Here is a 27,695-nt window from a genome sequence, read left to right as displayed (position 1 = left end):
ACATCAAGACACAAAACAAAATTACAAAAGGAAATTTATTTCAAAAGCATAAGGGAACATTTACATTTAAACAAAGTGATAAACAGGTGTCTTGCAAAAGAAAAATATCCATGGCATGAAATTTTTCATTTAAAATTTTGAAGCAAAAACCCCTCAGTTGTGCACTATTGCCTTAGGAAAGGGAAAGCAAACAAGAAAGTAGTAAGGGAAGGAACACAGCTCAGTATCAGACTTGAGAAAGTCAAGTCATTTCTGCTCAGCTGAGTTTACAAGCATGCTTAAAAAATGAAAAAGGAAAAATTACACTTGATGTTCAAATTTATGTAGCTGTAGTCCCGACAGTTTCTGTACTTGAAATGGCTTTAGGCCAGTGGCCAATCTACCTCAGAGGTCCAGAACTGCTTGTCACAATTTTCAAGTGATAATTCCATGTTCCTATGTGTGTTCAGATTCCAAGGGAGCTTAGGTTCAGCTTAGTCTTTTGGAATGTTTAGAGATTATTGCCACCACTCCATAGTCAAGCTGACCAACTTCTTGGCTCACTTGTATCATTCTAGCCTTTTAGAAATGTCTTTCCCACAAACGTGCAGTAATTCTAACAAAGGGGTTTTGCTTTTTCCCAGTGTAGAGTAATGGTAATGAAGACACCTATGTTGGAATCACAAACTATTCCTCATAAAACACACCAAACTACTAGAAAAGTCTTTTGGGCATTTGATTTGAATAGCAAATCTGGGAAGGGAAGATTAACTGTGGAACAAAAATATATGCAACATTCAAATGCGGAGCAAAGGGTCTATGCTACTAAAAATGCCCATGACATTAGACACTCCACAAACCTCCCATCTGTTGTTTAATCTAAGGTCTCTATTAGCTAACTTATACAATAATCTGATTAATAACCTGAGAAGTTAAAATCTTGAAAGTGGCAAAAGCAAACTGAGAGAGCATCCCTTACTTATTGGTATTATGTTATCAAGACACTTTTTCCTGGGTAGCCCTGGTTATTAAATCTCCAAATCCTAAATTATACTATCTCATCCGGTAGAAACCTGTATGTACATCAGATCTGGCTGTATTTCACCAACAAGCATCTCCAAATCTGTCTCTGAAAATACAGCCTTTGTTTTTTTTTAGGTTTAAATAACAATAATCAAGTAAGTGCAACTGACTCAAAATTCCTCTCTACTGGGAGTAAAAACCTGGATAACAAGTCAATAATGGATTCAGCCTCAAAAAGGACAATTACCGTGTCAAAGACTACCCGTTCCTGGAATTTAAAATATTGATTGGTTGTGTACTCAAGTTTCACAGCATGCATATATACATATGCATTTCTATTTAAATATTAAGATCGCATATTCAAAAGGTATATCCCAATATACGGAGAAGAGTGAAGTAAGGAGTGCAAAGCAACTTACTTCCTCCTAAAAATGAACTGTCATGTCTATGTTTTAAGAAAGCTGGTATTTTATTTTTATGACACTAGGTGGGAATGCTGCAGCACTGCCTAGCAGCTTTATTAAAAAGAAACAATGAAAATATAATAAGATTGACCATTACTCTTCTCCATCTATTGGGCAAAACACGAAGAGGGGAGAGGAAATCAGTAACCTTCCAAAACTGATGATCTTTACCAAACAGAACTAGACTGAATTTCATTACCTTTCAGACTCAACTGTCAATAACAAATTATGAAGATGTTTAAAAGTATAAGGTTCACAATATGAAGTCTGAATAATGAGGATATTGCAAAAACAAGTCAAGATTGCAGACAAAGCATCCAAAAATATTATTGTGGTTTTTACCTTGGACACAACCTGGTCTGTTACAAAAGTAGATCATACATACAAAGGTATAAAGAACATTAAGTTTTTAGCTGAAGGCAGCAGTCCTTTTATAGGGGCATCCCCGGCAATCCAATGAGTAGTAGAATTTAAGTATATTAAGCTCATGACAATGATGAAGAATGTATGTCTTATTCAGTAGAGTCTTCCTCGACTACGATTTCCTCGTGTTCCCCAACCTCGGCCACCTCTACTTCCCCTGAAGGCTCCTCTCTGCTCTACGAAAAAGCGAACAAGGGTTTAGGACTTGCTCAGGACAGCAAACAGAAAGGAAATACACTTTATAGCTCAGAAAGTAGCAGGCCTTATAAAAAGAAATACATGAAATCAGGACAAACATTTATACTGAAGGACATATGTCAAGGTGCCAAAGACTTTCATAGTACATGCTCAAGTAAATGTATCCCATTAACAAAGTTATTTCAAGGTGACAATGTTATAACTACACTTGTTAGTTGGTGCCTATCACCACCAAAGAATTAGTTAAACTACATGTCTACGCTTTTGGTTAGTGCTATAAATATAAAAAACTTAAAACTATCAATGATCAATTTTGAAAAATTAGACCTGACTAAAAAAATGTAACTTAATAGACAATTTCTTTTGTTTTATCACAATATTTAACTTGGACTCATATAAGCATAGGATACAAAGGATACAAATGCTGACTTTTTTTTCACTGCTTTATCAGCCGTGTGAACCTCCATGCTATCAAGAAGGTATCTGTGTCAAGTGTTTGAGTTCCGGTGTAAATCACACTTATCTTTTGCTGAAAAACAAAGCTACTTGAATCACATGATAAAACAAGAGTCTTTGATCCATTGGTCAGTCACTTTTTTTTTTGTAGACAGGGTCTCACTGTGTAGCCCAGGTTGGCCTCAAACTTGAAATTCTCCTGCCTTAGCCTCCCGAGTGCTAAGGAAGTAATTTTTGGCTTTGGTTAGTCACTTTTATAGCTCCAGAGAAATATTCCTCATAGGTGTTCTTCCAGTGAAAAAAACTGAGTGAAGTCAGGCACAGTGGCTCAATCCTGTAGTCCTCGCTACTTGAGAGGCTAAGATTGGAGGATCATAGGCCAGCTGGGACAGAAAAAAAAAATTTGTGAGACCCCCCCATCTCAATCATTAGCTAGGACCTGGTATGCTGTCCCAGGGCCTCATGCTGGTTAGGCAGACACTCTTACTGCTTGAGCCACTCTGTCAGCCCATTTTTTGTGATGGGTTTCTTCGAGATAGGGTCCTTAGGAACCATTGCCCTGGGGCTGGTTGTGAACCATGCTCCTCCTGATCTCTGCATCCTGAGTATAGAATTATAGGTGTGAACCACTGGTACCTGACCTTCACTGAACTTTCAAACTTCCTCACTGCAACTATCTTGTTAGCAGCAATAAAAAGAAATTAGTTTTATTCTTTCTGATTCACAATCTTGGTGGCTTAAAAAATATTCTAAGTCAATTTTGCAATTCATTTTTCTTTTTTGCCATTATTGGTTAATAGGTGATGTTTTGATGTCTTTATTTTTTTTTCCAGATGGAAAAGTAACTTAACTCTGAAAACCAGTTAGTTAGAAAACTAACTAGACCTTTTCCTAGCCCATGTTTTTCTGTGTGATTCAGTGGAACCTAACTCAAAGTCACCTCTTGTGCCATGACTCATTTTTATTAGTGGACTGATATGCAAATCATTTAAAAATGAAGTCATCATGTTTACTACCCTAGAGAATACATTCAAAGTGACAATGCTAAAACTACTTTTTCATTCAAAGTTCATGAGGGCTGGAGGTGTGGGTCAAGGAGTTACAGCGCTTGTCTAGCAAGTGCAAGGCCCCGAGTTCAATTTCCAGTATTGCAAAAGAAAAAAAATGTATGCATTTTAAAAGTGTACAACTTTTCTTTTCAGGCTTAGGATCAAACCCAGGGCTTCATGCATGCTAGGCAAGGGTTCTATTACTGACCTATACTTCCAGCTAAGAGTCTTCATCATTTCCCTTTTTTAACAATCAAAAAACTCAGCAAACTAATTCATAGCATTATTAGCTATATATATGTTAACAGACTACTAATATCTACCCTTACAGTTTTTTTTTCCAATTTTAATATGAAGAATACTAAACACTATGTGAAGGTATAATTTGATGTAGTTATCTTTTCTATATTGGCTATTTCTTTTTGCTCTACAACAGATTCAGCTACTTCTATAGTATAGGGAGGGATTCACCAAATTCTCTTTCTTGAATGGCCTCATCCTAAAGGACTGTTCTGCATTTTTATGATCTTTTCAGTGGTTTAAAATTCACATTAACTTTTTTTCCCTTTTCTTTTCTTTGGTGATGCCAGATATTGAACCTAAGGCCTCACATATCTAGGTAAATACTCTACCACCGAGCTACATGACCAGCCCCATTACGAACTTTGGAAAAACACTTCAACTCTCAGTTAAAATTATACTTTAATAATAATCCTCATATTCTAGAAGGGCTAAAGATGACACAAATCACAGAGTGGAGAGTATTTAGCATTCCTGGGTTATCAGAGAACACTGTTCCGAGAACAAAACTAAGGATGGGCATGTGCTTATAAATAACTTGATTGAAAACGCACCCTGAAAAGTGAGCTAATTTGTGGGAACCAATATAATTTTTGTAAAGAAAAAGAAAATCAAAGACAGTGGTTAGTAAAATGATAAAATTAGATACTGAGAAAGGTTGGGTAAAGTGAAGTCAAGAAAACTCTTCAAATTATTTTTGTGAGAATACCTATAACCTGATGTTATTAAACATCCATATGTAAAATACTGGAAGGATTTGTCCATACTTTCCAAAAGAAGAATCAGAGTTTAGTTTGCTTTTCCATGTTATGTCGCCCTTTTATTACTTTGAAGACTACTGAAACACTTGATGTTGTTACACCTGGATTTTTGTGTTTAGTAAAACCACTTACATTGACAATCTTAAAAATTGCATACTATCTAAGATGTTACATTTTTTTCACCTCTTTTCTACCTTCTATCCAGAAGAAAATGAATTTTGTAGGACAGATCCTTGTGGAGACTCAGAGTAACTGACCTGCCCAGCTAGCTGAAAAGGAATATGAAGTGAAAAAGAAAAGAATTCTTTTAGGTAATGCCAAAGCTCTTGATTACTTTCATTTAAGTCACATTCTTCTAGTATCTAATTGTTGATTTTAATATAGTACTGTTAGATATCACATTATACAAGTTACAAAGTGCAATGAAGTAACACAGAATTCTTTCCATTTAAGAAATGCTTTCATAAATATTCTTTTTAAAAAAATAATAATGAAAATGATAGTAAAGTTTTGTAGGGAAGAAATTTAGTATAACAGGATAAAAGTGGGCAGAAATGGGAATAAAGCCTCTTCATAAATACTTGAAGCTCGTAAAAACTATTATCCTTACTTTTTGGATTAAAAAAAAGTGAAGAGATGTATATTTACACACTGATATACCAGTAAAAGAGTTCAGAGATATTTCTTAAAGTGATATGTAAAATAACTGATTTGAATAGAAGGGTTCATTTCTCAGTCTAAAACTGGCACTCTCTAATCTGTTTGCTCAGACAGAGGAACTCAGGCATTGTAGGAAGAATTTACAGGATGTCACAATTATCTCACCTTAGAACAGAGAGTATATGGCTCAGAATGCACTTTTTAAAAAGTAAATACTGCAGAATTAATTCTTATTGGCAATCAATACCAACCACAAACATGTTTGGTTGCCAGTAGTATTAAACTTTCTTTTCCTAAGCAAGATAAGGAACTGAGCTGGTATTTCTGCCCTTTTTTTTTTTTTTTTTAAAAAGGGATCCATGAGGGAAAAAGGAATGAGAGATGATTTTCACTTCTGACTCAATAGCCCTGGCAGAGAATGATCTAGCAGGAAAGCTCTAGCCAAGGCACAGTAAGAAACAGTGACAGGAGGATAGCACTCTGGGCAAAGGGAGAGACTACAATAGAACATCTTCTCTGCCAGAGGATGCTTGACTATCTGATTCCATTTCTATGACTTCTCCATTTCATTTAGCTACAGAAAATGGGAGAGCAAGCAACAGGATGACAAGATTCAAGAAAGATCATTAATACCACATCTGCCAGAAGCAATATCCATCCCTAAGGGAGAAAGCACAGAATGCTTTGCCTAAAAGCTGGAACTGGGAGAATAAGGAAGGTATGGTTCATGCCAAGTTCCTTTCTTTTGTTTCTATTGTTTCCTCTGAATACAAGCAGCATGCTAAGTGTTCAGGGAGCTCACAAGAGTTAAGAGAAATAGGATAAATTATTTCCCCAACAGCTCTAGTTCCCAAGCTAACTCAGGAAAGTCACTTGACAGAACTATGATACTATATATAATTAACAATGAAAATCAAGCAAATCTAATTTCTATCTAATCTCTCGTATTGCTTGTACCCAAACGGAAACGCTCACCATAATTAAAGTTGCCCAAATTGCTGCTGTACTTCCCACTGGGAGGATTATAAATCTGCCTGGCATCCCTTTTTGGTCCTGCTGGAGATTTCTTGGGTGGTGAACTTGAAGTTGTATCTTCACTGGTTCTCTTTTGCCTATAATAGTAGGAAGAATAGTAATTAAAAAAAATTCTATTATGCCAGAAGCTATCAATACATTTATAACTTATGTATCAAGACAACCTAAAGAGGGCAGTCACATTAGAAAATACAAAATGCTGTTTCATGCCATCAAATTAACCAGGACTTGGTTATATGAACATTGTCAGAGGCATTTATAAGGCTTTAAAACAATATGAAATGTGTAGTTTCAGAGACTAACATGCAAGTGATTCATTTTATAAAACTGTTGCAAAAGTCTATTTATGCTACAGGCATATAAACAAGCTGAAAGTTCCAGGGTTATAGTCTACCGGTTTATTCAACAAATACTGGAATTAGGTTTTGTATTTTAAGTAGTGCTTCTAATAGCCATATTTTAACATTTTCTTGAGAATCATTTAATTAACAGTATACCCTCGTGTAAGTGAAAACTGAATTCAGATTTTGGCAACTTTCAAATCCTTTTTAAATATACTTCTTACCCCATCTCAACCTTCTGTACAGGTTTCCAGGATAATGTGACAGTGCTCTTATAAGAAGGAGGAATGTGGAAAAGATCCTAGAGAGACAAAATCAGACACAATTTCTTAGGCATGTGTTGGTGGCAGGGAGTGATGAGAGTAGGAAGCAGGAAAACACATCTTAAAGACTAATTTTGTGAGGCTCTGGGTTTAATACCACCACAAAGGAAAAAAAAAAAAAAGACTTAGTTTTGAAAGAGTATACTTAAATTTATCTCTTTTTGCAGTACTGGGGATTGAACCCAGGGCCTTAAGTATGCTTGGCAAGTGCTCTACTACTTAAGGCATGCCCTCCCCAGCTCATCTGTTTTTGAGATAGGGGATAGATAACTTTGTCAGGCTGGCTTCAAACTGTTCCTCCTGCCTCTATCCTCCCAGTAGCTGTGATTATAGCCTTTCACTACACCTGGCCTCCTCCTTGTTTTTGTGTTGGTGATTAAAATAGGGACCCACATACAACTGCAAAAGCAAAAAGGACTGGTAATTTTGTTACCAGTCATTGATTACTCCACTAACATAATTTTGTGAACATTACTTAAACTACAGCTAATTTTTTTTCCAAATGCCATTTAAAATTTCAGGATCAAACGTCAATATTTACCAATTTTAATAAACAAAGCTACTAGGCTTTGCTTTTGCACAAATGCTGTCACTGTGGTACTTTAAGGAAAACACAGTAATGTATTTGATTTTCAAATTTTCAAGTGGCTCAAATTAGAACAAAGCTAAAGGCCTGGTTAATCCTCCTCAAATATCTATTAAGTTATCAATAAAAGAAAACCTCGTAAGTTTTAAATACCAAACTATGAATATACAGTTTTTATTTATTTATTTACTTGTTGGTTGTTTTGTTTTTGGCGGTACTGGGGTTTGAACTCAGGGCTTCATGCTTGGTAGGCAGGCACTCTACCATTTGAGCCACTCCACCAGCCCAGTATGGTTTTTTTAATTTTATTTACTTATTTACTTTTTTTTGTAAATATAGGGTAAGAATGCAGAAGTCTGCTGATTTTAAACATTAAAACAATCCAGAGCTGAAATAATCTTACCTCATAATAGCTTCAAAACGATGAATGGATTACTAAACATATCCATTCTTAGTATTTTATCAAATAGTTCTTACTATCTTTTCTTTAATTGCTGTATACAGTTAGAATTCAATAAAAGCAAACTTTTTTTTTGGTTTGATACAGGATCTCACTATGTAGCCTCAGCTGGTCTGGAACTTGCTAGGTAGTTCAGGCTGGTCCAGAACTTGCAATCCACTGGTCCTGTCCCCACCTCCCAAGTGCTAGGATTATAGGTATGTACCACCATGCTGGATAGAAAGTAAACTTTTTTCTTCTCCCCAGTTAAATGAGTATACTAAAAAACATCATCTACATAAAACAGAAGTCCAGTATAGCAGATTAATTCAGGGAATTGGCCAATATAGTATTATTTGAATTAAAAACCTTGAGGTTTCTAACTGGAAGGATTTAGTACATGGTAATGTATTAGCTGAGAAAAAGGACACATGAAGAGGAGGTTAAGACTTCAGTTTTAAACATCTTAAATCTCACGTGACCATAAGAAGTGGAGTACAGTTTAGGAATTCATGAAAATAAGCATGAAAGTAAACTGTGGAATTAGATGCATCTGCCTAGTTAGAAACTCAACAATGAATACAGAATTTTTAAACCTGCTGAAATCACCGTAAGAAGGGGACTAAGGTAGAAAGAAGAAAAATAGAGGAGATGAACCAATTTGGGCCATCTTACATCTGTACATGGAAATGTCAGAAGGAAATTCCCTATGTAGCTATCTTTTAAAAAGAGAAAAAAGAAGAGAACAGGAAGGTAAACAGGTCCTGTCTGGGAGTTGGTACTCTAGTGGGAGGGGGGAGGATATAAGGAAAGGGTGTAGGTGAGTGAATAAGGTGGAAATATATGTGCACATGTATATAAATGAAAAAATCAGATATGTTGAAACTATTCCAGGAATGGCGATCGGTGGGAGGGGGGGTTAAAAACAAACAAACAAAAAACCCTCAGGACTGTGAAAAATGAAGGATGGTCCAAAGTACAACTGTTTTTTTCTGTGCTTTCCCTAAAACAAAAGAATTGATCATGTCACATATTTCTACTCAATTTAAAAAATATTTCAGAATTTCCTGGCAAGTCACCCTACACACAGGCTGCTGATCCTATCCACCTGTTTCTCATATTTGTACTTAATACAAGTCACCTTACATCACTTAATGGTTTCGTGAAGAGGAAATTTTCGCATGTTCATGCATTAGGTTATAGCATTTGTTAAGTTTACAATATTTTTAATGTACCATTTTCAACACAGACTTGTATCACTAGTTTAAATAAAATCAAATCTCACATTTCAATAAAAACTTACACGAATTTATGCCTCTTGTTATCTTCTGCAAAACTTTTAAATAAAACACTTAAGACTACGATAGCTGCAAAAATGTCACTGGTGTAAAAAGTATAAAGTTTCAAAAGGGCAAATATAGGAATGAAATGGCATCTCTCATTTAAACACTACCATTACAAACCTAAAAACAGATACAAAACTTTTTGCCCTAACTTTCCAGCTAGCTGGGAGGGTTAATTAAAGAAGGAAAAGTCTTACCTTGATTAAAACATTGATATTGTTTGTTATTTTCAATGCAACAACTTTAATCTTGTTCTGCAAAAAAAACAAAAAGAAAAAATAATTAAAATGCCAATCGCTTACCTAGATTAAACCTTTTTCAAAATCATTTTCTATAGTTAGAGAATTCCTTGGTTTAAATCTATAGATAATTATATTCCTATTTCTTGACTCTACACAAATCTAGAGCTAGCAAAGGAAGCAAATCATGTTTCCTGAACAGGTTTAGAACACTAAAGTGTCATCCACAATTTACCTGAAAAATGTAATAGGGATAGATGCACACAGCAGTTATTTCAAAAGAAATCAGTTTAAGTTACAAGAAGACATAATGAAAATTCAAGTATTTCATTAGAACTGGGATGAAGACTGATTAAATTAGGTGAGATCAGGGAAAGCCAAAAATCCCAACACACATCCAAATAGCTTGATATGGATTTGGCAATTTATAAGATGTGGGACAATATTCTTACCTCTTCTGTTTTTAAGGCCTCGCCTGTTTTACCCTGGAGAGCCAAGCGAAGTTGTCTGATATAAACCTGAAGGCCCCGTGCAAAGTACTGCAGCCTAAATGAAAAAATATTTAATTAGCAATACATCACTTCAATTTTGTTCTTAAACTCAAACAATCTTCCATAGCAAAAGGATCCTCAGTACATACAATTGTTATGACTAGTAAATTAAGAGAGTAATATCTCAGGCTGCCTATTTCTGATTAAGTATTTCATCAAATATTTTTGTTGTTGTTATTGAGATGGAGTCTTGCTGTGTTGCTCAGACTGGACTTGAACTCTTGTGATCTCCCACCTCATCTTCCTGAGTAGCTAAGACTATAGATGTGTGCCACTATGCCTGGCTATTTCATTAAATATTAAATCACTTCCCTAGGCATAGTAGAAAGCAGTAATAAATGACAATGTGGCTCAGCATTTCAAACTATAAAATGTTAATTTGTTAATGGAATAATTCCATAAATGTCTCTATGAAGATATTCATTTCTCTAACACCGTTCCTCCAGTAACACTGTAGACTATTATTAACAGTAGTGGCTACAGGTACCAAGTACTAACAATGTGCCAGACATTATGCTAAAAGCTTTAATTCCCACATCTCTATTATCATTCAAATTTAACAGATGAAGGAAATTTGGGAGGTTAAAGCTGGGAAACCTGCCCAAGATCAAAAACAAGTGAGGAGAGTCAGAATCCATTTGAAAGTTCACTTCTCCCATGGGTTTGTAATGTCACACCTGTCATATTTACACACATGTGTTCTCTGGACCTTCCATTCCGAACCAGTACATGAGGTAGGGTGGGGAGAATGCACTTGTAAAACAAAAACAAAACCCAGAGAGCTTCAAGATCCATCACCTTTGCCACCTCATTCATATATCACCTGATTTTGAAATCTTTGAGCTTTTCTGCATTCAGTTTGGCTGTTAAGAAATCTGGAAGTTTTCGGCCCAACTGGTGAAAACTGTACAACAAACATTCCACATAACTGAACTGCAGCTTGGGTTCTTCATTACCAGCATTCTCCCCGTTTTCTGCTTCTTCTGGAGGGAGAGGCATGTACTCCTAAGAGATGGAAATAGAGAAGTTTGCAATCTGTTCTAAACACTCTAATTATAAACAGACACTCAAGTAATTATTGTAAGTCATGCTTTTAATACATGGAGCATTAAAGGCTATCAAAAACAGAAACTGCGGTTATTTCTTTTACCTAATGGGTCAATGCTCTAGCATGTCAGCTCTCCTTATTAGCCTATGTTATAGCTGTGACTACTAATAATGAAAATGAAGACAGCTAACATTAGGCACTTACAACAGATACAGGCATTAAAGTTCAAAATCAGGATTGGACCTACGTTTAAGATCAAAAGTTGATGCTCTTGGGGGCATGGCTCAAGTGCACTGCTGAGGGCATTGCCTAGTCAGTGTAGGGCCCTGAGTTCAAACCCCAGTACCACCCCCCAAAAAAAAAAAAAAAAAAAAAAGTTGATGCTCTTAATGAGTCCAAAATTCTTTTCTGAGCACTACTTCTTGTTGTTTTAAGCACTGATCTTTTTACATTGGAAGTATGAACAAAAGGCATTCAAATAGGTATTACAGGTCTGGATGAGCAGCAGAAGGTAGATGACTCAACTCATGCTAAAGGGCCTATGGCTTATTGCTGTGTCAGTTCAAATAAAGTCACCCAGTGATGCTGATAATGATTTTATCAGATGGCCTATTTCTCCACAATTACAACTTCAGTGATGGACTTTATTTCCTGGTTGCTAAAGCTTCTTGGCCTTAGGCAGCTACTTACTTGGTGGCCTGGAACAAATGACCTTTTGCAATGCTAACTTCAGTTTTGAGACTTCTTCACACAATCAGAAGTTAACCTTAATTTTTCACAGATATAAAATTATTTTAATATGGGAATAAGAGAAAGATCTTTCTAAATCCTATATGATATTTATGCAAAGCATCAACAGAAGAAATTGCAAGACCAGAACAGATATGTAAGAAAACATATGCTCAGGTAACGTGGCCTGAGCAGCTAACACATCTAAAATTATTGTTTAAAATTCAAAAGTTGGTTCTCTGTCCTCTAGAAATTAATACTAACTTTATCTTTAGGGAGCTAAACTGACTACACCATTAAGCAAAGAAAAAGTTCTTACCAATAATTTATCAAATAGTTTTCGTAAATTTGTTTCTAGCTTCTCCATGTCACCACAAAATGAACTCATCTCCGCCAACAATTTTAACACCTAAAACACACAATTTACTATTACTACTACTTTCGAGTGATGTCCTATGTAAGGCTTTATTTTTAATTACGCTTTTACAGAATTATATATTTGAACTGGAAAAAAAAAATCTTATGATGCAGCCTAGAGATTAAGTGACTTAGCAAAGTCACAGTGTGAGTGGCAGAGTGACTCTAAAACCCAGATCTTGATTTCCAATATATCTGTGAGAAGTAAGGAAAAGAATACATGTCACTTTCTGCTAAAGGTTAATAATGATAATGCTAATTACAGGACAAAACTGGTAACTGTGTTTACTAATTTAGCTGTGCTATAGAGACACTGAGAAAGATTTCTCAGCAGCAAAGAATAACTAGCATTTAAGATGGACTTCATTTGTTATTAAACTTAGTCTCTAGATACTAACTCAAAATACTGGCAGTTGCCAATATTCTGTTCATCCCTGCTTCCTCCAATCCCAGTATGAAGTCCCTAGCCCAAACATTTGAAGCAAACTGTTGTTTCAGTGCATACTGAGTCTGTCCCAGAGGACTATGAAGGAAATGGCACTTTCAGTCTAATTCAGTAGTCATCAGGTCCTCTTGGGAAAAAGCCTCTGTACTAGATTCTGAGGGTAGTTATGAATCAGGTTAAATGTAGGGTGATAAAAAATGCAGAGTATAATAGATGTTATAAAAATGTATATGTACATTACAGTTGAGATTCAAGGCAGGAGAATAATCAATTTCATTGGATGATCAGGAACAAAGGACATTTTGTGCTAATTTACTTTAAGTCTGGTTCTGTAAGTTATGAGAGATACGGTAACTGTCATGAATTAAACACCTTATTTAAAAATACTAAGGTTCAGGAGCCAGAAGAGTCACTCAAACAATAGTCATTCAAATAGCATGAAGCCCTGTGTTCAAATCCCAGTACAGCCAATGCATAAATAAAAGGAAAATTTAAAAAAACTAAGTTTTCAAGGGTACAGAATGACTATAAAGAAATTTATGAGGCTGTGCTTTCCCACAACAACAAACTATAGTTGAATCCATAAATCAGTCCTATGCAATTAATCCTGACCTTGGGGATTATCAGCTAGCCATTATCAGACGTTTAAATTACCCCTTAGAAATTAGATCTATGTCAGTGGTTCACATCTTTGTTAAAATATGGGCATGTTTTTTCAGTGCTGAATGGAGGAATTTTCTCTTACCTCTAACTGTATATCTAGCCCCTCCACTGGGGTAGTCAAGGTACTGAGGTTAGGGAGAACCTGCTCACAGAAGTAAGTCACAAACCTTGTAGAATGGACATTTTTCTGGAAAAAACAAAAGAATCAATGAACACTCAGTTGTCTCAGAGAGAGAGAGAGAGAGAGAGAGAGAGAGAGAGAAATATTTTCTCAAATATTGTAGTAGAAAGTCTTTGTGAAGTGTTAACTAAGCACCATAGCACAAAGTACTGCAACTCCAAATACAGCATAATGAGCACACCAGGCTACCCCAGAAATAACTTCAATAGACAATGTATGTTTTTTCCAAAGTCACCTGGAGCACTGGGGCATCTACACATGATTCTCAAGTCAAATTTAGGGGTATTTCATTGTTAGATTTTCACATTACACATTTTTTAAAAAGAACAGATCCTTTATGTTTTCCAAACTAACATATACACATCCCAGAAGACTCACAGCCAAGGGAAACACAAAGCCAGACACAGAATACAAAGTACTCACGACTTTTAAAAAGTCTCTATGTAAGACTAAAAAAATTTCTTGCTGCCTTGGGGTCTTACAAATCCCATCCCTGTCTCCATAAAGTAAATATTTATTCCATTGTACTAAGAATACTTTTATGGAAAAGTTTGAGGAGAAAGCACAAGTAAGTATCCATGGAAAGAGACATAGCTAATAAAGTAATCAAAATACCAGCTATGTGTATAAAACAAAGAGCTCACAGAGAAGAGGGGTACTGCCTGCCGAGTGCACTGTAAGAGCCTATCCACGCAGTCGGGATCTGAGGGATTGAAGGTCTGTTCCAGGTCGGCCTGTTCCGCCACCAACTCTACCAGCTGCTGTCTTCCACTCACTGTTTGTAAACTTTTTAATCCAGATAGTATCTTCATGAACAGAACAAATTCTTCACCAGTAACATCTTCTAGGACCTGGAAAGTGACAACTCACAATAATACTACATTTGAATGGAAAAGATCAATATTGAAGAGTAGCTAATTTATTTCAATTACTAAAGTCAGCCTGATATTAATGGTTCTGAAATTCTGATGAAAAGACAGCTTCTAGTTTCAGAATATCCAAAGAGGCAAAACTGATTCTTAGAAAATTTTACTTTCTTATGTACAAAGCTCAGACATACAGTGTATCTGTGGCATCAAAATTTCACAGAATGGTTAAAAAAGAAATTTAAGTAGGTGCTTTAAAAAAAAAAATCCAGAAATTCTATAGCAGACTGTTAAGCAGTATTTGGTTTCCTACAATTAAGTAGCTTCATTTACAATATGGTAATCGTACACAAGTAGGATACTATGCACGTCTTTCCTATCAGTGGGTCTAAACATTTGTGTTCACTGACCAAAGGAACTTGCCATCATGAGATTACTAGCTGGGGCATAGGTAAGATATTTTGATATTCCTAGCTAGAAAGCTACTCCTTTCTCACTGAAGAAATCTTGAGTGGTATTCCCAAACTTGGCACTTTAAAATGAGGGAAAAGTGATGCACCCTAGATACTTGGAGCACAAAATATAAGCATTATTTAACACCCTGATGAGTTTATAGTGATGAAAAGATAAACTGTTTCAGTGTAAAATTTCATTTTGAAATGGAACAGCATAACATAGGAGAGAAAAGTAGGATTCCTGAAGTAGGCAACTTGTACAGTCCTAAAGGATACAGAAATTTTGGCAGTAACACTAGGAAAGACTTAAATGTGATTACATCCCATTAAATTAATACACTAGCTCAACATTATGAATGACCAAGTGCTAAATACAATCTGAGAAAAACCTGAAGTTCTATGTGGTTCTAATGGAATGAATGTGTCATTTTATACATAAGAAACATACAGCATTAATGAATACTGCCAATTTCAGAGATGTTCTACTGCTATAGAGAATTTCTACTACATGATGACTGAAATGTACCTTTTTGGATTCTGTTAGTATAAGCTCCTCTACTTCCTTTGTTAAGACTTCATCTGGTAAAGTCTTAAGTTTTGTAGAAAGGAATTTTATTGCACGTTCTCTAACAATGTCTTCTCCTTGAAGTATTTGGCTAAACAAGCCACCTAAAGTTCCTGCAAAACAAAATCGCTGTCTGCAACAAGTCAATTATATAAAGAAATTTTTTAAGTAAATTCAAGTATTTCTTCTCAAGTTAATAAACACCCGAATACCATAAATACTGGTTAAAGTTAGTCTGAAATTTCCTTCCTTCCTCCTTCCCTCCCTCCCTTTCCTTTTGGTGGCACTGGGGTCTGAATTTACGGCCTTGAACTTGTTAGGGGCTCTACCACTTGAGCCATGCCTTTAGTTCTTTTGGCTTTAGGCAATTTTTCAGATATGGTTTCCCTTTTCGTAGGGTCTGGCCACTGATCATGAGGATCCTCTTACTTATTCCTCCTTCGTAGCTGGAATTAAAGGCACATGCCACCACATCTGGTTTGTTTGTTGAGATGTGGGGCTGGCCTTGAACCACAATTCTGATCACTGCCTTCCTAAGTAGCTGGGATTGCAGGTGTGAACCACCACACCAAGCCAAAGTCAGTTTGAAATTTCTATAGCCTCAACCAAAAGACTGATCACATGTTTTCTTCTTGGATAGACTCAGTTTGAATGTGACTTCCCTTTCATATCATTAATAATAAAACCCAGGTATTTTGGAAGAATTTCTTTTCAAAGTGGTAAAAGGAGTTTTCCAACATGTTTCTAAGGGAAAAAACCTGATGTTTTTATAACTATTTCTACTGAAAAGCCAGATTTCTTAAGAGTTAGGGAGGCTTTTTGTCAAAATACCACAACTTTTATGAAAGGATCCCCAGGTAAAACCCCAGACTTTATTCTTAATGAGTAAGGCCAAGCTCCCAGATTTTTTTTTTAAGACGGAAAGTGCAATTCAGATAAGAACTAGCCTTACCTTTTGCATCCATCTTAAATATACTTAACAGGGCATTGTTCACTAAGTTAAATTCTGCAGAGTCATCTGAATAGAGAAAAGGTAGCACAATGAATATATTATAAATTTAAAATACCCTCTGTGTTTTTATCAAATTTAAGATTCAACATAGTTTTTCATAGATTATGTAACAGGAAACTTATACCTAAGCAATTCTGTTAAGTATCAAAAAGATAAATCCTCCTTATAAGGATAGAGAAACTGATCTGGCATGCCTGTAAAATTTTTATGTGAAGATGGTACAATGATCTCACTATAGAATAATGAGGAAAAATTATGATGCATTAAAATTTCCAAGAGAATCCAGTCATATGCCATTATAAACAGAATTAAAAATAAAACACTAACAATCACAGAATCAGAAGTCATTAAGTTTTGTACTACTGAATGAAGAAAAGAAGTTTAACCTCTGTTAGAGGTAGGACCTTTAGCACCTGCCTCCAATGCAAAAGAAAATTAAAAACAGTCACTATTTCAAAAGAAGTTCTATTTAGATGAAAAGGTAATAATAAACTTTACCTGTCTGTAAAAGCTGGGTGAGTATATCTGCCACCCGGGGAAGATTTTCTCCCGTGGCAAACTGAGGCAGCTCTTTAATTGCTTGGCGTCGAATCTGGGCACAAATGCAAAGAAAACATTAACCAAATACTATCGCCTTTAAACACAACAACAGACCCAGCTTTTAAAGAAAACCAAAACCACAGAGAAACCATAATTTGGAGAATATAAGTTGCAAAAACATAAAAAATAAGAGATCATCAGCAGTTTAAGAAGTAATTTGCCCCCTCCCCATTTTTTGTTTTTGGAGATAGGCTCTCACTACGTTGCCCAGGCTGGTCAAATGATCCTCCTGCCTCATTCTCCTGAGTAGCTGGGACTGTCGGACTGCCTGGCTAATTTAGTATTCAAGTTTCAGAGTAAGTAAGGCAAAATATAGTGGAAAGGGAATGTTAAACACTGTACTGGAACAGACATCAGATTACAAACAAATGTTTGTGTACTACTTATATACAACTGTTAGGCTCCTGGGCAGTATTTCTTTAGAAAGATGTCATATCATGGAACTATTTTAAAATTTTTAGTGTTGACAACTTAATATAATACTTACAGCTATGATTAATGTCAAATACTGATCTTAACTTACTAGGTTTTACATGAAAAAAATGTACAGGGTTTATATCCCGCAAATTCTGCATGAAATGTTGTGATTCACTGACTTCAATTGAAAAGCCAGGAGCTAACAGTTGGAAAATTCTAAGAAAACGGTATTAGCAGCCACAAATGTTAATGATTAATTCTATTTCAGGGAGAAATGATTTCTTCTTATTTTAGTAATCATATGTAATCATTACAGTGATAAATTATTTTTCTTCCATGCAAAACATAGATGGGTGTTTAAAGCTATACTAACAGCCTAATTTCACATACAATATTAGTAATAATCTAGGAGGAAGATGTGAGCCACAACTCATTTTTAACAGTAGTTAACGGATAAGGAAAACAAAGCATTTTGTAATTACATGCATTTTTCACAAATAAAAGATTTAAGCCTAAGTATGGTGCAATGTCAAACCATATTGTGATATTTTATTGTGGGCTGATATGGTTACTACTTTGATTACATTACCCACATACAGAAAAATTTGAAAGCTTGCTAAAAAGGTGCCAAACATAAACTTACTGACACATCTTCATCCTCACAGAGGTCTAACTGTGCGTTGATAGCAGAATCAGCCAATTCTGGAAAATGCTTAAAGAATTTCGGAATAAACTGAGCTGCCAATCGTTTTTCCTTGGTACCACCTTTCACACCATCTAATATCACTTGATAGGCATCTTTATGCTGAAAGAAAGAATGAAGCAGAAAAGAAACACAATTTTAAAGGATAAGAAGCTAAGTAGAAAACTAACAAATATGTCAAGTCTGCTTTAAATTTTTTTGATAAAGCATAAGAAGTAATACTTATTTTTGGAGTTTTACTGCTTAAATTGGACACCTATCTTTCTGCTCTATTTCTTTTCTATCTCCAACTCCATTTTCTTTAATTGAGGAAGAGGGAAAGATGATTCTAATTTTAAGTGGAAAAAGCAAATAAGGTAATGTGCCAATACTTCTTCATTCTAGAGATCACTAACTCTAGCCTTGTGACTATGCTGTGCTTAACGTACTAACGAATACTGCACAATTCTCAAAGAATTGTGTTGTTTACTTAATTATAATAATGTACTTGTTGCCAGGCCTGATGTCAAATGCCTGTAATCTCAGCACTTGAGAGGCTGAGGCAGGCCCTCTGTCAATACCCCCCCAAAAAGAATACCTGTTTCCAATTAGCATCTTGAAGAAGGTGGGGGAAATCAAGCAAGTTCAGGAAAGTTAGGAAGCACAGTTAATTTTGCCTATTTTAGAATATGAAAAAGTAACAATTTATTCTACATAGTCAACCAATTTTGGATTAACACCAGTTCTAATGTCACATATTTAAATAATTATTCAGGACTGCAGACATGTTTCAAGTACTAGAATGCTTGTTTAGCAGGCACAAAACCCTGAGTAATACTCCTCCCCAAAAATTCATTTGCTTTCTTTAAAAAAAATTCTTAAGTGCTCTTTCTCAGATGTTCAATAATGAGAAGACTCAACGAATCCCCAATCCTCCTTACAGTTTCCTCAAGCCAGTCCTTGTATGAAGTGGCACCGGTCAAGCTGGCAAGTAACAGTAATACATACAGAGTAAGACCACACATACATCTTCTCTGTGCACATATGAACACAACTTTCAATAAATAAGAAAACTCTGAAAAACTATAATCTTGATACCAAATGTGGATACAACAGTGTTCACTCTGTATAAGGAATGCTCTAAGACCTTCAGATAGCTTACTTCATGCCCTCAAGATGCAAATAACTGTGCATACTTGTAATTCCAGCACTTGGAGACGAGACAGAGGCAGGAGGATTGAGAATTGTGAGTTCAAGGGCCAGACTGAGCGATACAGTGAGTTCCAGGTCAGCCTGAGCTATACAGACAGATCCTGCCTTACAAAAAAGGATGGGAATGACTAATAAACATCCTATGTATTATAGAATTACCAAATTTTATAACAATTATTTTTATGGACAAAACTGTGTTGAGTGGAAAAAAAAATAAAGCAGAATGCCAAGATATTAATATACTAAACAGAATAACTCCTAACAAAAATTTCTTCAAATATGATTAGCTTCCTCACGAAATGCAGATGCAACATCAGTCTTGAGGAGTTATTAATTACAATTATACATTTTTCAGTGCAAAGACTCAAAAATCATGGCTGATTTTTCTACTTTACATTCCTGTGGTTTGTTTCAGAGCTTTTAAACAGACTTCGTAAAACTGGTTTTGAGGGCTGGAGGTGTGGCTCAAGTGGTAGTATGAAATCATGAGTTCAAACCCCAGCATCACCAAAAAAAAAAAAAACCAAAACTGGTTTTGAACAGTGTGATAGTTATCAAAAATCTAATCTCCTTTAACTGAAACTTAAACTTTTATTTTTCAAGTCACTTAAAGAAACACCTTACATTACTTACAATTCAATGAACTGCTGCTGCTTTTAACAAACAAGAAAAAAATTCGCACAAAAAGGAATCATTAGGAATATTATTGAAAGTCTACCAGGATCCACAAGCCTGACTATAGGTATTATACCTGTATTTTTTCTGATGGGAAAACTGAGGTTCATGCAAGTGAAATAATTTGTCCAGTGCCATGCTAAAAGTTACATAGCAGGTATAGGACCCAAACACAGTTCTGCTGGCTCTACAGTCATGATCTTTGCCTAATTTCCAAGGTTCTTCAATTGGAGTCATTCAAATTCAGGTTCTTAGAATTTACTTAACAAAAGAAAAAAAAGGAAAACCTTGTCAGACCTTCAAAGGTAAAATTTAAGTCTGAAACACAGGCTCCACAGAAAGACCCTTGAAAATTTAATACATTTCAGTATATTTAAACAAGAAATCAAAGTTTCTACCACCAGCAGGCATCAGTTTCCTCAAGTAATTTAGCAACTATTACTAATAGACTAGTTACCCTTTATATAATGCAAAATAAACTCAAGAGGGTAGAAGGGTTTAGGGGGTGTGTGTGTGGCCAAAACACACGTAAGTGTGTGTGTGTGTGTGTGTGTGTGTGTGTTTTTACATGTAAGTAAATGTAAAAATGATAAAATAAAATTTTTTAAAAAAGAGAGAATCTCAAAGTACAATAGTTTTTACTTATGATTGTTAAAACAGGAAAAAAAAAAAACCCAGAGTGATAGTGACTTAGTACAAGGAGGATTGTTATTGCAGCAAAATATTCCAAAGAATACATAGTACTGATTTCTTTCTCCCTCAAAGGGTTTATATACTTTTAATGAATTTCTAAAAGAGCATTTGGATGTGTTTTTAATATTTAATTAATAAAGCTGATCTCTAAAGAAACCCCCAAGATACTTTTAAGTAACAATTAAAGTATAATTTGATCAACATTCATTAGATATATCCTACACAAAAAATTATAGTAGTGATTGTCAAAACACAATCAATATGCATAAACAGTCAATGATGTGGTAGTAAAGCCATGTCTGGATCCAGTCTGCAGCCTCTAAGAAACACAATATTATTTTAGAGAAGGATGTAGTTTCAACAAATATATTTCTCAAGTAGGAGATAGTGGGGCCAGGATGCAACTCAGTGGTAGACAGCTTGTTTAGAAAGTCAAGAGGCCCTGGATTCAACCCAAGTAGACATAAGCAGAAAAGGAAGAAAAGAAAAGAGAAGAGAAAGAGAAAGAGAGAAAGACTAAGCCAAACTATAAGCACTTTCTTCCTCAGACTCAATTAGAAAACCTTTAGAAAATTAAAGTAGGTTAACACTTTCACACATTTTTGAGGCATTGTGAACTTGACTTTAATCGCACAAAATAAAGCTAGTAAAAGAATATTTCATGAACTACAAGTGAGTAAAGTCCATACACTTCCACCTTGAGGAGCCAATGTTTTCAATGGTTAGGAGACCAAGAGGAGAAATCCAAGCTTAGGCATTACATAGATCTCAGATCAGTCTAACTGCCAGTCCCTTAACAATATTTGATATAGTTTTTTAAACTTGTAAGGTTTCTTTGATACATAATGTAAAATTAAGTACCAAAAATTTTTTTGGGGGAAAGGAAAGTCAGAATCTCCCTCGGTAGCTCAGGCTAGCCTCGAACTTCTGATTCTCCTGCCTTAGCCTCCAAATGCAGGAATTACAGACAAGAGCTACAAACTGGTTGGGAATCATGATTCTGGCTCCAACCTCTCTGGGTGATGTGCAACAAAATCAAATTTAGGTACAACAATCTGCTACACTCTTCCCCAACTCAATCATAAACTAATTACATGATGGAGAGTCTCTGCACCACTAGTTCTTTCTAGGAACAACTACAAATTCGAACTATGATTGACTAGAATTTTTTCCATCTTGTCTTAAAAGGACAGGAAATTCCTCCTTTACAACTGACCTAACACACTCTAAACACATCTACCATCAGCACATATTTCTGGTAACAATAAAATTCTGTACTAACATGGAAATAAAGAGGGAAGGAAAAGCATTTGATTCTTGAAGCTGGGACATTCACAGTTCTAGGTTAAGCTACATACAGTAAGGCTCCAACATAATTCCTAACCCCTTCTTCCTCCAGCTCAGGAAGGTTGTACTTGAATTACACACATCCAAGAAAAGGGACCAAAGAGGTCTTCCAAGTCTCTGCTAATGTTATCAGACTTCAGGATCTTCCACTTTCTACTCTATGAGGTGTGTAAGCAGGATCATCAAAGGTTCTAAGCACTGAAAAGAAATGGGTCTTCTAGAGCAATGAAGATCGCTTCCAGGAGAGCCTGGTTCTTTTCCCCAACAACACATCCACCTGACCACCTATCAGCTCAAGTTCAATGTACTATAGTACAATGAATTAGGATTCTATGGACAGAGTCCTTCCCAGACCACTCTTATTTGGAGCTGCATCCTCCCCCTCTCCATTGCCGCTCTACAGCCTCGTGTTACTTTCTAACACTTTTTATGAACAAAATCGAACCTATCTTGATTTCTCTGAAGTCTCACTGTTCTGCCTCACTAAAATGCACATCCCAGGAGAGGACGAATCTTTTTATCTGTGCCTCCTGCGACTGATGCGCGGTTCTCATTCAAAGTCTGGATGGAAGGGTCCTCCTTCTTCACAAGCTTCTGCCTCCCAGGCATTCTCCCTGAGTTAATAGCAACTTTGTGCCTCCAAAAAAGGACATTTTTGACCTCTTAAGGAAAACTTTCCAACTTAATCTGTGGGACTAAATTCCATCGAGAAAGACTTAAAAGAAGTCTATACCCGAAGGGACAAAGTCAGGAAACGCCACGATGAGAAAACACTGGCCGAGGAGGACACAGGAGCTCGGGAGCCGGGGGCCCACACTCTCCCCGGGGATGCCCGGGTCTACATTCCCGAGAGGCGTGTCCACCCGGGCCAAATAGCCCGGATGGGCTGGGAGCTCCCGCGCGCGGCAGGGCAAAGCAGCACCCCCGCCCGGCCCGGGGAGCGCGGCGGACAGCGTCTCAGAGGCCGCGGAGCGCCGGGCCCTGCAGGCCGCTCGGGGACCCACCTGGCTCACTTGCTCCGTGGCATCGGCTAGAATGCCATAGTTGCGGTAAAGCTCCTCCACCGTCGGCATAGTGAGCGACAAGCCCGAGGCCCGCTCCTACTGTCGAAGTCGTCGCCGGCGCCACCGCCGCCTCGGAACTTCTCCAAAGCCACGACCCGCACTATTACGCCTCCAGCTGCCGCCAGTGCCGCCACCAGTCACCGCGCACGGGAAGGCCCCGCCCCAACGTCTACGTAAGGACGCGCGTCTACGTAAGGCCGCGTCGGGAGCGGTCTTCAGTGGAAGCCAAACCGCCAACTGGAGTTTTATTGCCCTCTAAGGGTCGGAGGTGCAAAAAGCGCCAGGAGTGATTAAATCAGCTCACGGTTTTTTTCAGATTGTAGCTGACTGGGAGGTTTTGACCCCGGCTAGGGAAAAAATACCAAGATATTTGCTTTTCTGCCCTTAAAAGATCTTAAATTTGCCAGAAAAAGTGATCCTATAGGGAAAGAAATAGAATGAGAGGTTCGAAGTGCAAGATATATGAGAACTCCCAAACTCCATTTTTTTCTTGTTCAAAGAAGTTAGGATGAATGTGTGGCAATATGGGAGAAATGGGGCTGTTGGTAAAAGTATTCAAATGCGGATAAACCACCATCACCACCGCAACAGCAACCACAAAACCTCTATGTCCACCAAGCCAAGCAAGTGGTGTCCAATTTAGCCTGCTGGAAGTTGGTTATCTTTGCCCTCTGTGAATGTAAAGAATTGGGGTCATTAGGTGTCTAACATCCAAGACCGTGATAAATGAAACCACATATGCTTATTAATAAGCGTTTTTAAGGTACAAGTTTAGATTCTAAAAACGGAAGTTGCAAGGCAGATAAAAAAGGAAAACATTTATGTAACAAAAAGCATATAAAACAAACTTCTATGTGAAAAAAGATACCAAAATTGAATTTTCAAGATTGGAACATCAGACTATCATAGATGCCAAATTTCAAAACCCAATCTATTTCTGCAAAATACACACAGAAAATAGTTACAAATTTCATGACTTTTGTGCTTTTCAGTCAGATTAAAGATATTTAAAAGGATTAGATTGTAGAATGGGAAGGATTGGTGATGAGAATTTTGTGGGGAGAAAGATTTTGTTGTGTAGGGCAGTTGTTAACTCCGTCCCTCAAGACTATTTTGAGGCTGATGGTATGACTGAACTGGTAGGGCGCCTGTCTAGCAAGTGTGAGACCCTGAGTTCAAACGCCAGTACTGCCACACACACACACCCCTCACACCCCCCCACACACCCCACACACATATATACACACACACACACCTATTCTGAGGAACTTAAAATACAGTTGTTGCAGATGGGAGACAAAAGGACTGACAAGCTCCAACTACCTGTGGAACAGAGTGGAGGTGGCCATGTAGGGAATTACTGGATTGGCAGATCTTGCCAAGGAAGTTGGAATGCTTCCCTTTTGAGAGAGAGAGAGAGAGAGAGAAGGAGAAGAAGAAAATAAAAGAGAGAGGAGAGAGAGAGAGAGAGAGAGAGAGAGAGAGAGAGAGAGAGAGAGAGATATCCTGGATTAATTTTGAGTCCTGTTCCTGCTCCAGGGGGCTTTTGCCTGAGATTGAGGAAGCTCCCGTAGCAAGAGTCAATGCTGGCAGACTGGAAAGAACATTAGCGCTTTGCTATAATTTGGATCTAGAATATTCCCCAAAGATTCTTGCAGTAAAGGCTTGATCTCCAGCAAGGCACTATTTGGAGGTAATGGAACCTTTAAGAGGCAGACCCAAGTGGGAGGACTTTAGGCCAATAGTCATCCCCTCAAAGGTGAGAGTGGGGTCCCAGCCTTTTCCTCTCTTTTGCTTCCAGGTCATTAAGTGAGCAGTTTTACTCTACCACATGCTCCTGTCATGATATGCTTTTTTACCCAAAGCAAAGGAGTCAACTGATCATAAACTGCAATCTCTAAATCTGTGGACCAAAGCAAACCTTTGCTGTTTAGATACTGATTGCTTCAGGGGCTTGTTATAGCAATGGAAACCTGTGAGTGGCCTCAGAATGGCCCACATGACAGACCTGGCTCTACTAGACCAAATCATGCCTATAGTATGGTGCCGCTGAAGACATTTCCTTGTCGTTTCCTCTCTTTTCCTCACTTTGCCTTCTTAAAACATATGCCCAGAGGAGTCAGAGATTGTCTACCACCTTGAGTGGGGGCTAAGGAGAAGGGCAAGTTGGGAAGCAGTCATCACCTGGACAAGAGAAGTAAATCAAGGTTGAGATTACGTGTTACAATGGACATTTTAATTTCAGAAGCAGAAAGTCATGGATCTGCCAGGATTTCCCTCTAGGGCTACAATGAATCTAGCCTACCTACTATGGTGTGAATGTGCGTGCCTCCAAATGTGTGTTTAAACCTAACCCCTGAGGTGATAAGGAAGTGATTTGGTCACATGGGCTCTGCATTCATGAATGGGATTGGTGCTCTTACAGCTGCTATGGTGGCACATGCCTGTAACCACACCAGTAAGGAGGCTGAGGCAAGAGGAAGGTCTTGAGTTCAAGATCAGCCTGAGCTATATAGAGAGACCCTGCAGAGAAAGAAAGAGCGAGAACTGACTTGAGGGAGTATGCTTTCCCTCACAATATGAGGACACATAGAAGGCACTGTCTGTGAAGAACCAGCCCGTTTATTGGCAATTTGATCTTGGACTTCCCGGCTTCCAGAACTATAAGCAATCAATTTCTATTGTTTATAATTACCCAGTCTAAGGTATTTTGTTATGGCAGCCTGAATGTACTAAAGTATTATTGTAGGATTTTGTAGTCTCTGATAAGGAGACACCCAGATTCTTTGTGTCCCACATGGAGGAATCCAGGCAGAATCCAGGCAGAACACATGGATGTATTAAAGAACTTTATTATAAGTGAAGGAGGGAATCACAAGGAATCCTGTGATCCCTGCCAGGGACGGTGGAGGAGAAATGAGTAGGAAAAGATTTGGGCAGTTCCTGATGGTCCATGGGGGCACTGGGGAGGTATTTGGATGGTCCCTGGGCTAGGGTGGTGGATCAATTTGCACATATTTGCAATTGAAAAGGAGCCCGAGTGGCTGTTAAAAATTTTTGCAATTGAAAGGAGAGGGGAGAGAGAGAGAGAGAGAGAGAGAGAGAGAGAGAGAGAGAGAGAGAGAGAGAAAGCAAGAATTGTTCGTATATGTGTAAGAGAGTTCTGGTCTTTATCTACTTTTTACTCTGCCTCTGTATGACCTGAATAAATTAAGTCTTCAACTTAATGATGCATGTGCCTGTAGAAGCACAGAAAGGGCTTTGGGTCAAGAAATGAAACAGTGTTTCTGTGTTTGCTCAGGGGAACTTTGCTTTCACTTAATGTTATCCAATAAAGTAAGGGTGTACTAATATATACATAATACGTTATATGTAAATATAATTTTATATGTGTATTTAAAAACAAGTTTAAAAAGAGGAAAAAGGCTCAGTGTTTTTCCTTTAAAGTATAGCTATTCATATAAATTCCTTCAAACTTACTCCTGATGAAGTTGCCAGCTTTAGTCCTTCTTTTCTTCCCTTCCCTCCTTCCTCCTTTCCCTCTCTCCCTTCTCTCTTCATTTCCCTCTCTTCTTTCCTTCCTCCCTCCTCCCTCCCTCCCTCCCTCTCTCCTTCCTGATACACTCTATTAGTTAGTCACAACAATCAGCCTGTGATCTCTTCTTGGCTTCCTTTTTATTCTGTATCAGTCCTGGTACATGCTTTAAATTGTTTTATATTTTTCTCTGTTCCTAGCTGATCACCTAGACTAAGGACCTAGTATTAGTCCAAATGATCATAGTGGTGGTGACGAAATGATGGTGATGATAACAATAACAGTCATTCCAACACACTGAGCAATAGCAAACTTCTGAGCACTTTATGTGAATTAATTATCAAAGATTCCATGATCTAGGAAAAATATTATCATTTCTACTTTATACATGAGGAAACAAACAGAGATGTGTACTAGCTTGTCCAATGTCTCTTAGCTAAATTGGGCTTTGAGTCCTGGCAGCCAAATTCCAGATCCCCCACTATTGTGAGAGTGCATTGCCCTCCGCCCAAACACTCAGTAAAAAGTTCCAAGTCTGCACCCTAAATCTCTCATACGTTTACATCTTTCTCACTATCCCTTCAGCCCTATGTCAGTCACCACCCTTGGGAGCTAAGCAATGGCTACAGCCTCCTTTAATGGTTTTCTCGTCTCTAGTTGGGGTTCTTTTGCTCTACCCAGATAGGAATTGTGGGTAGGTGGGTAGGTGAGGAGAAGCTCTTCCAGTGTTAGTAATCCTGAGCCCTTGTCAGTGACTCTGCCACTCTGCCAAGGCCACTTCTGCCACTGCTACTGCCTCTTCCTGTTACAGCTCAGCCAGCTCTAATAATGATGAAGATCAAAAGTAGGAAAAGATAGAATACACAACAGAAACCTTGAACAGTTAGCACAGCAGGAGGTTGTCTCCTGGTTGGTTCAC

General features: G+C 37.4%; 1 protein-coding gene across 3 annotated transcripts; it reads right to left on the bottom strand.

Moving 5' to 3' along the window:
• Nucleotides 1–17: 17 nt before the first annotated feature.
• On the bottom strand, nucleotides 18–23,397 carry Api5 (apoptosis inhibitor 5). Of its 3 annotated transcripts, none has more exons than XM_074044642.1 (14): nucleotides 23,182–23,397; nucleotides 18,212–18,373; nucleotides 17,050–17,143; nucleotides 16,492–16,557; nucleotides 15,501–15,652; nucleotides 14,298–14,504; nucleotides 13,555–13,659; nucleotides 12,267–12,356; nucleotides 10,994–11,175; nucleotides 10,072–10,165; nucleotides 9,578–9,634; nucleotides 6,914–6,990; nucleotides 6,289–6,425; nucleotides 18–2,065 (listed from the first exon to the last, which is right to left on the bottom strand). In XM_074044642.1, exons 1-14 carry the CDS (start codon nucleotides 23,248–23,250, stop codon nucleotides 1,983–1,985), a joined length of 1,575 nt encoding a protein of 524 aa, XP_073900743.1. In that variant the 5' UTR covers nucleotides 23,251–23,397; the 3' UTR covers nucleotides 18–1,982. The 3 variants fall into 3 exon arrangements, with proteins under 3 accessions (XP_073900743.1, XP_073900744.1, XP_073900745.1); XM_074044643.1 differs by having other exon boundaries at nucleotides 18–2,060; XM_074044644.1 differs by lacking the exon at nucleotides 18–2,065 and adding an exon at nucleotides 2,082–2,926.
• Nucleotides 23,398–27,695: the final 4,298 nt, after the last annotated feature.

This window comes from Castor canadensis, chromosome 1, assembly GCF_047511655.1.
Source record: "Castor canadensis chromosome 1, mCasCan1.hap1v2, whole genome shotgun sequence".
Taxonomy (NCBI): Eukaryota; Metazoa; Chordata; class Mammalia; order Rodentia; family Castoridae; genus Castor; species Castor canadensis.
This window is presented reverse-complemented; position numbering and strand designations above follow the sequence as displayed.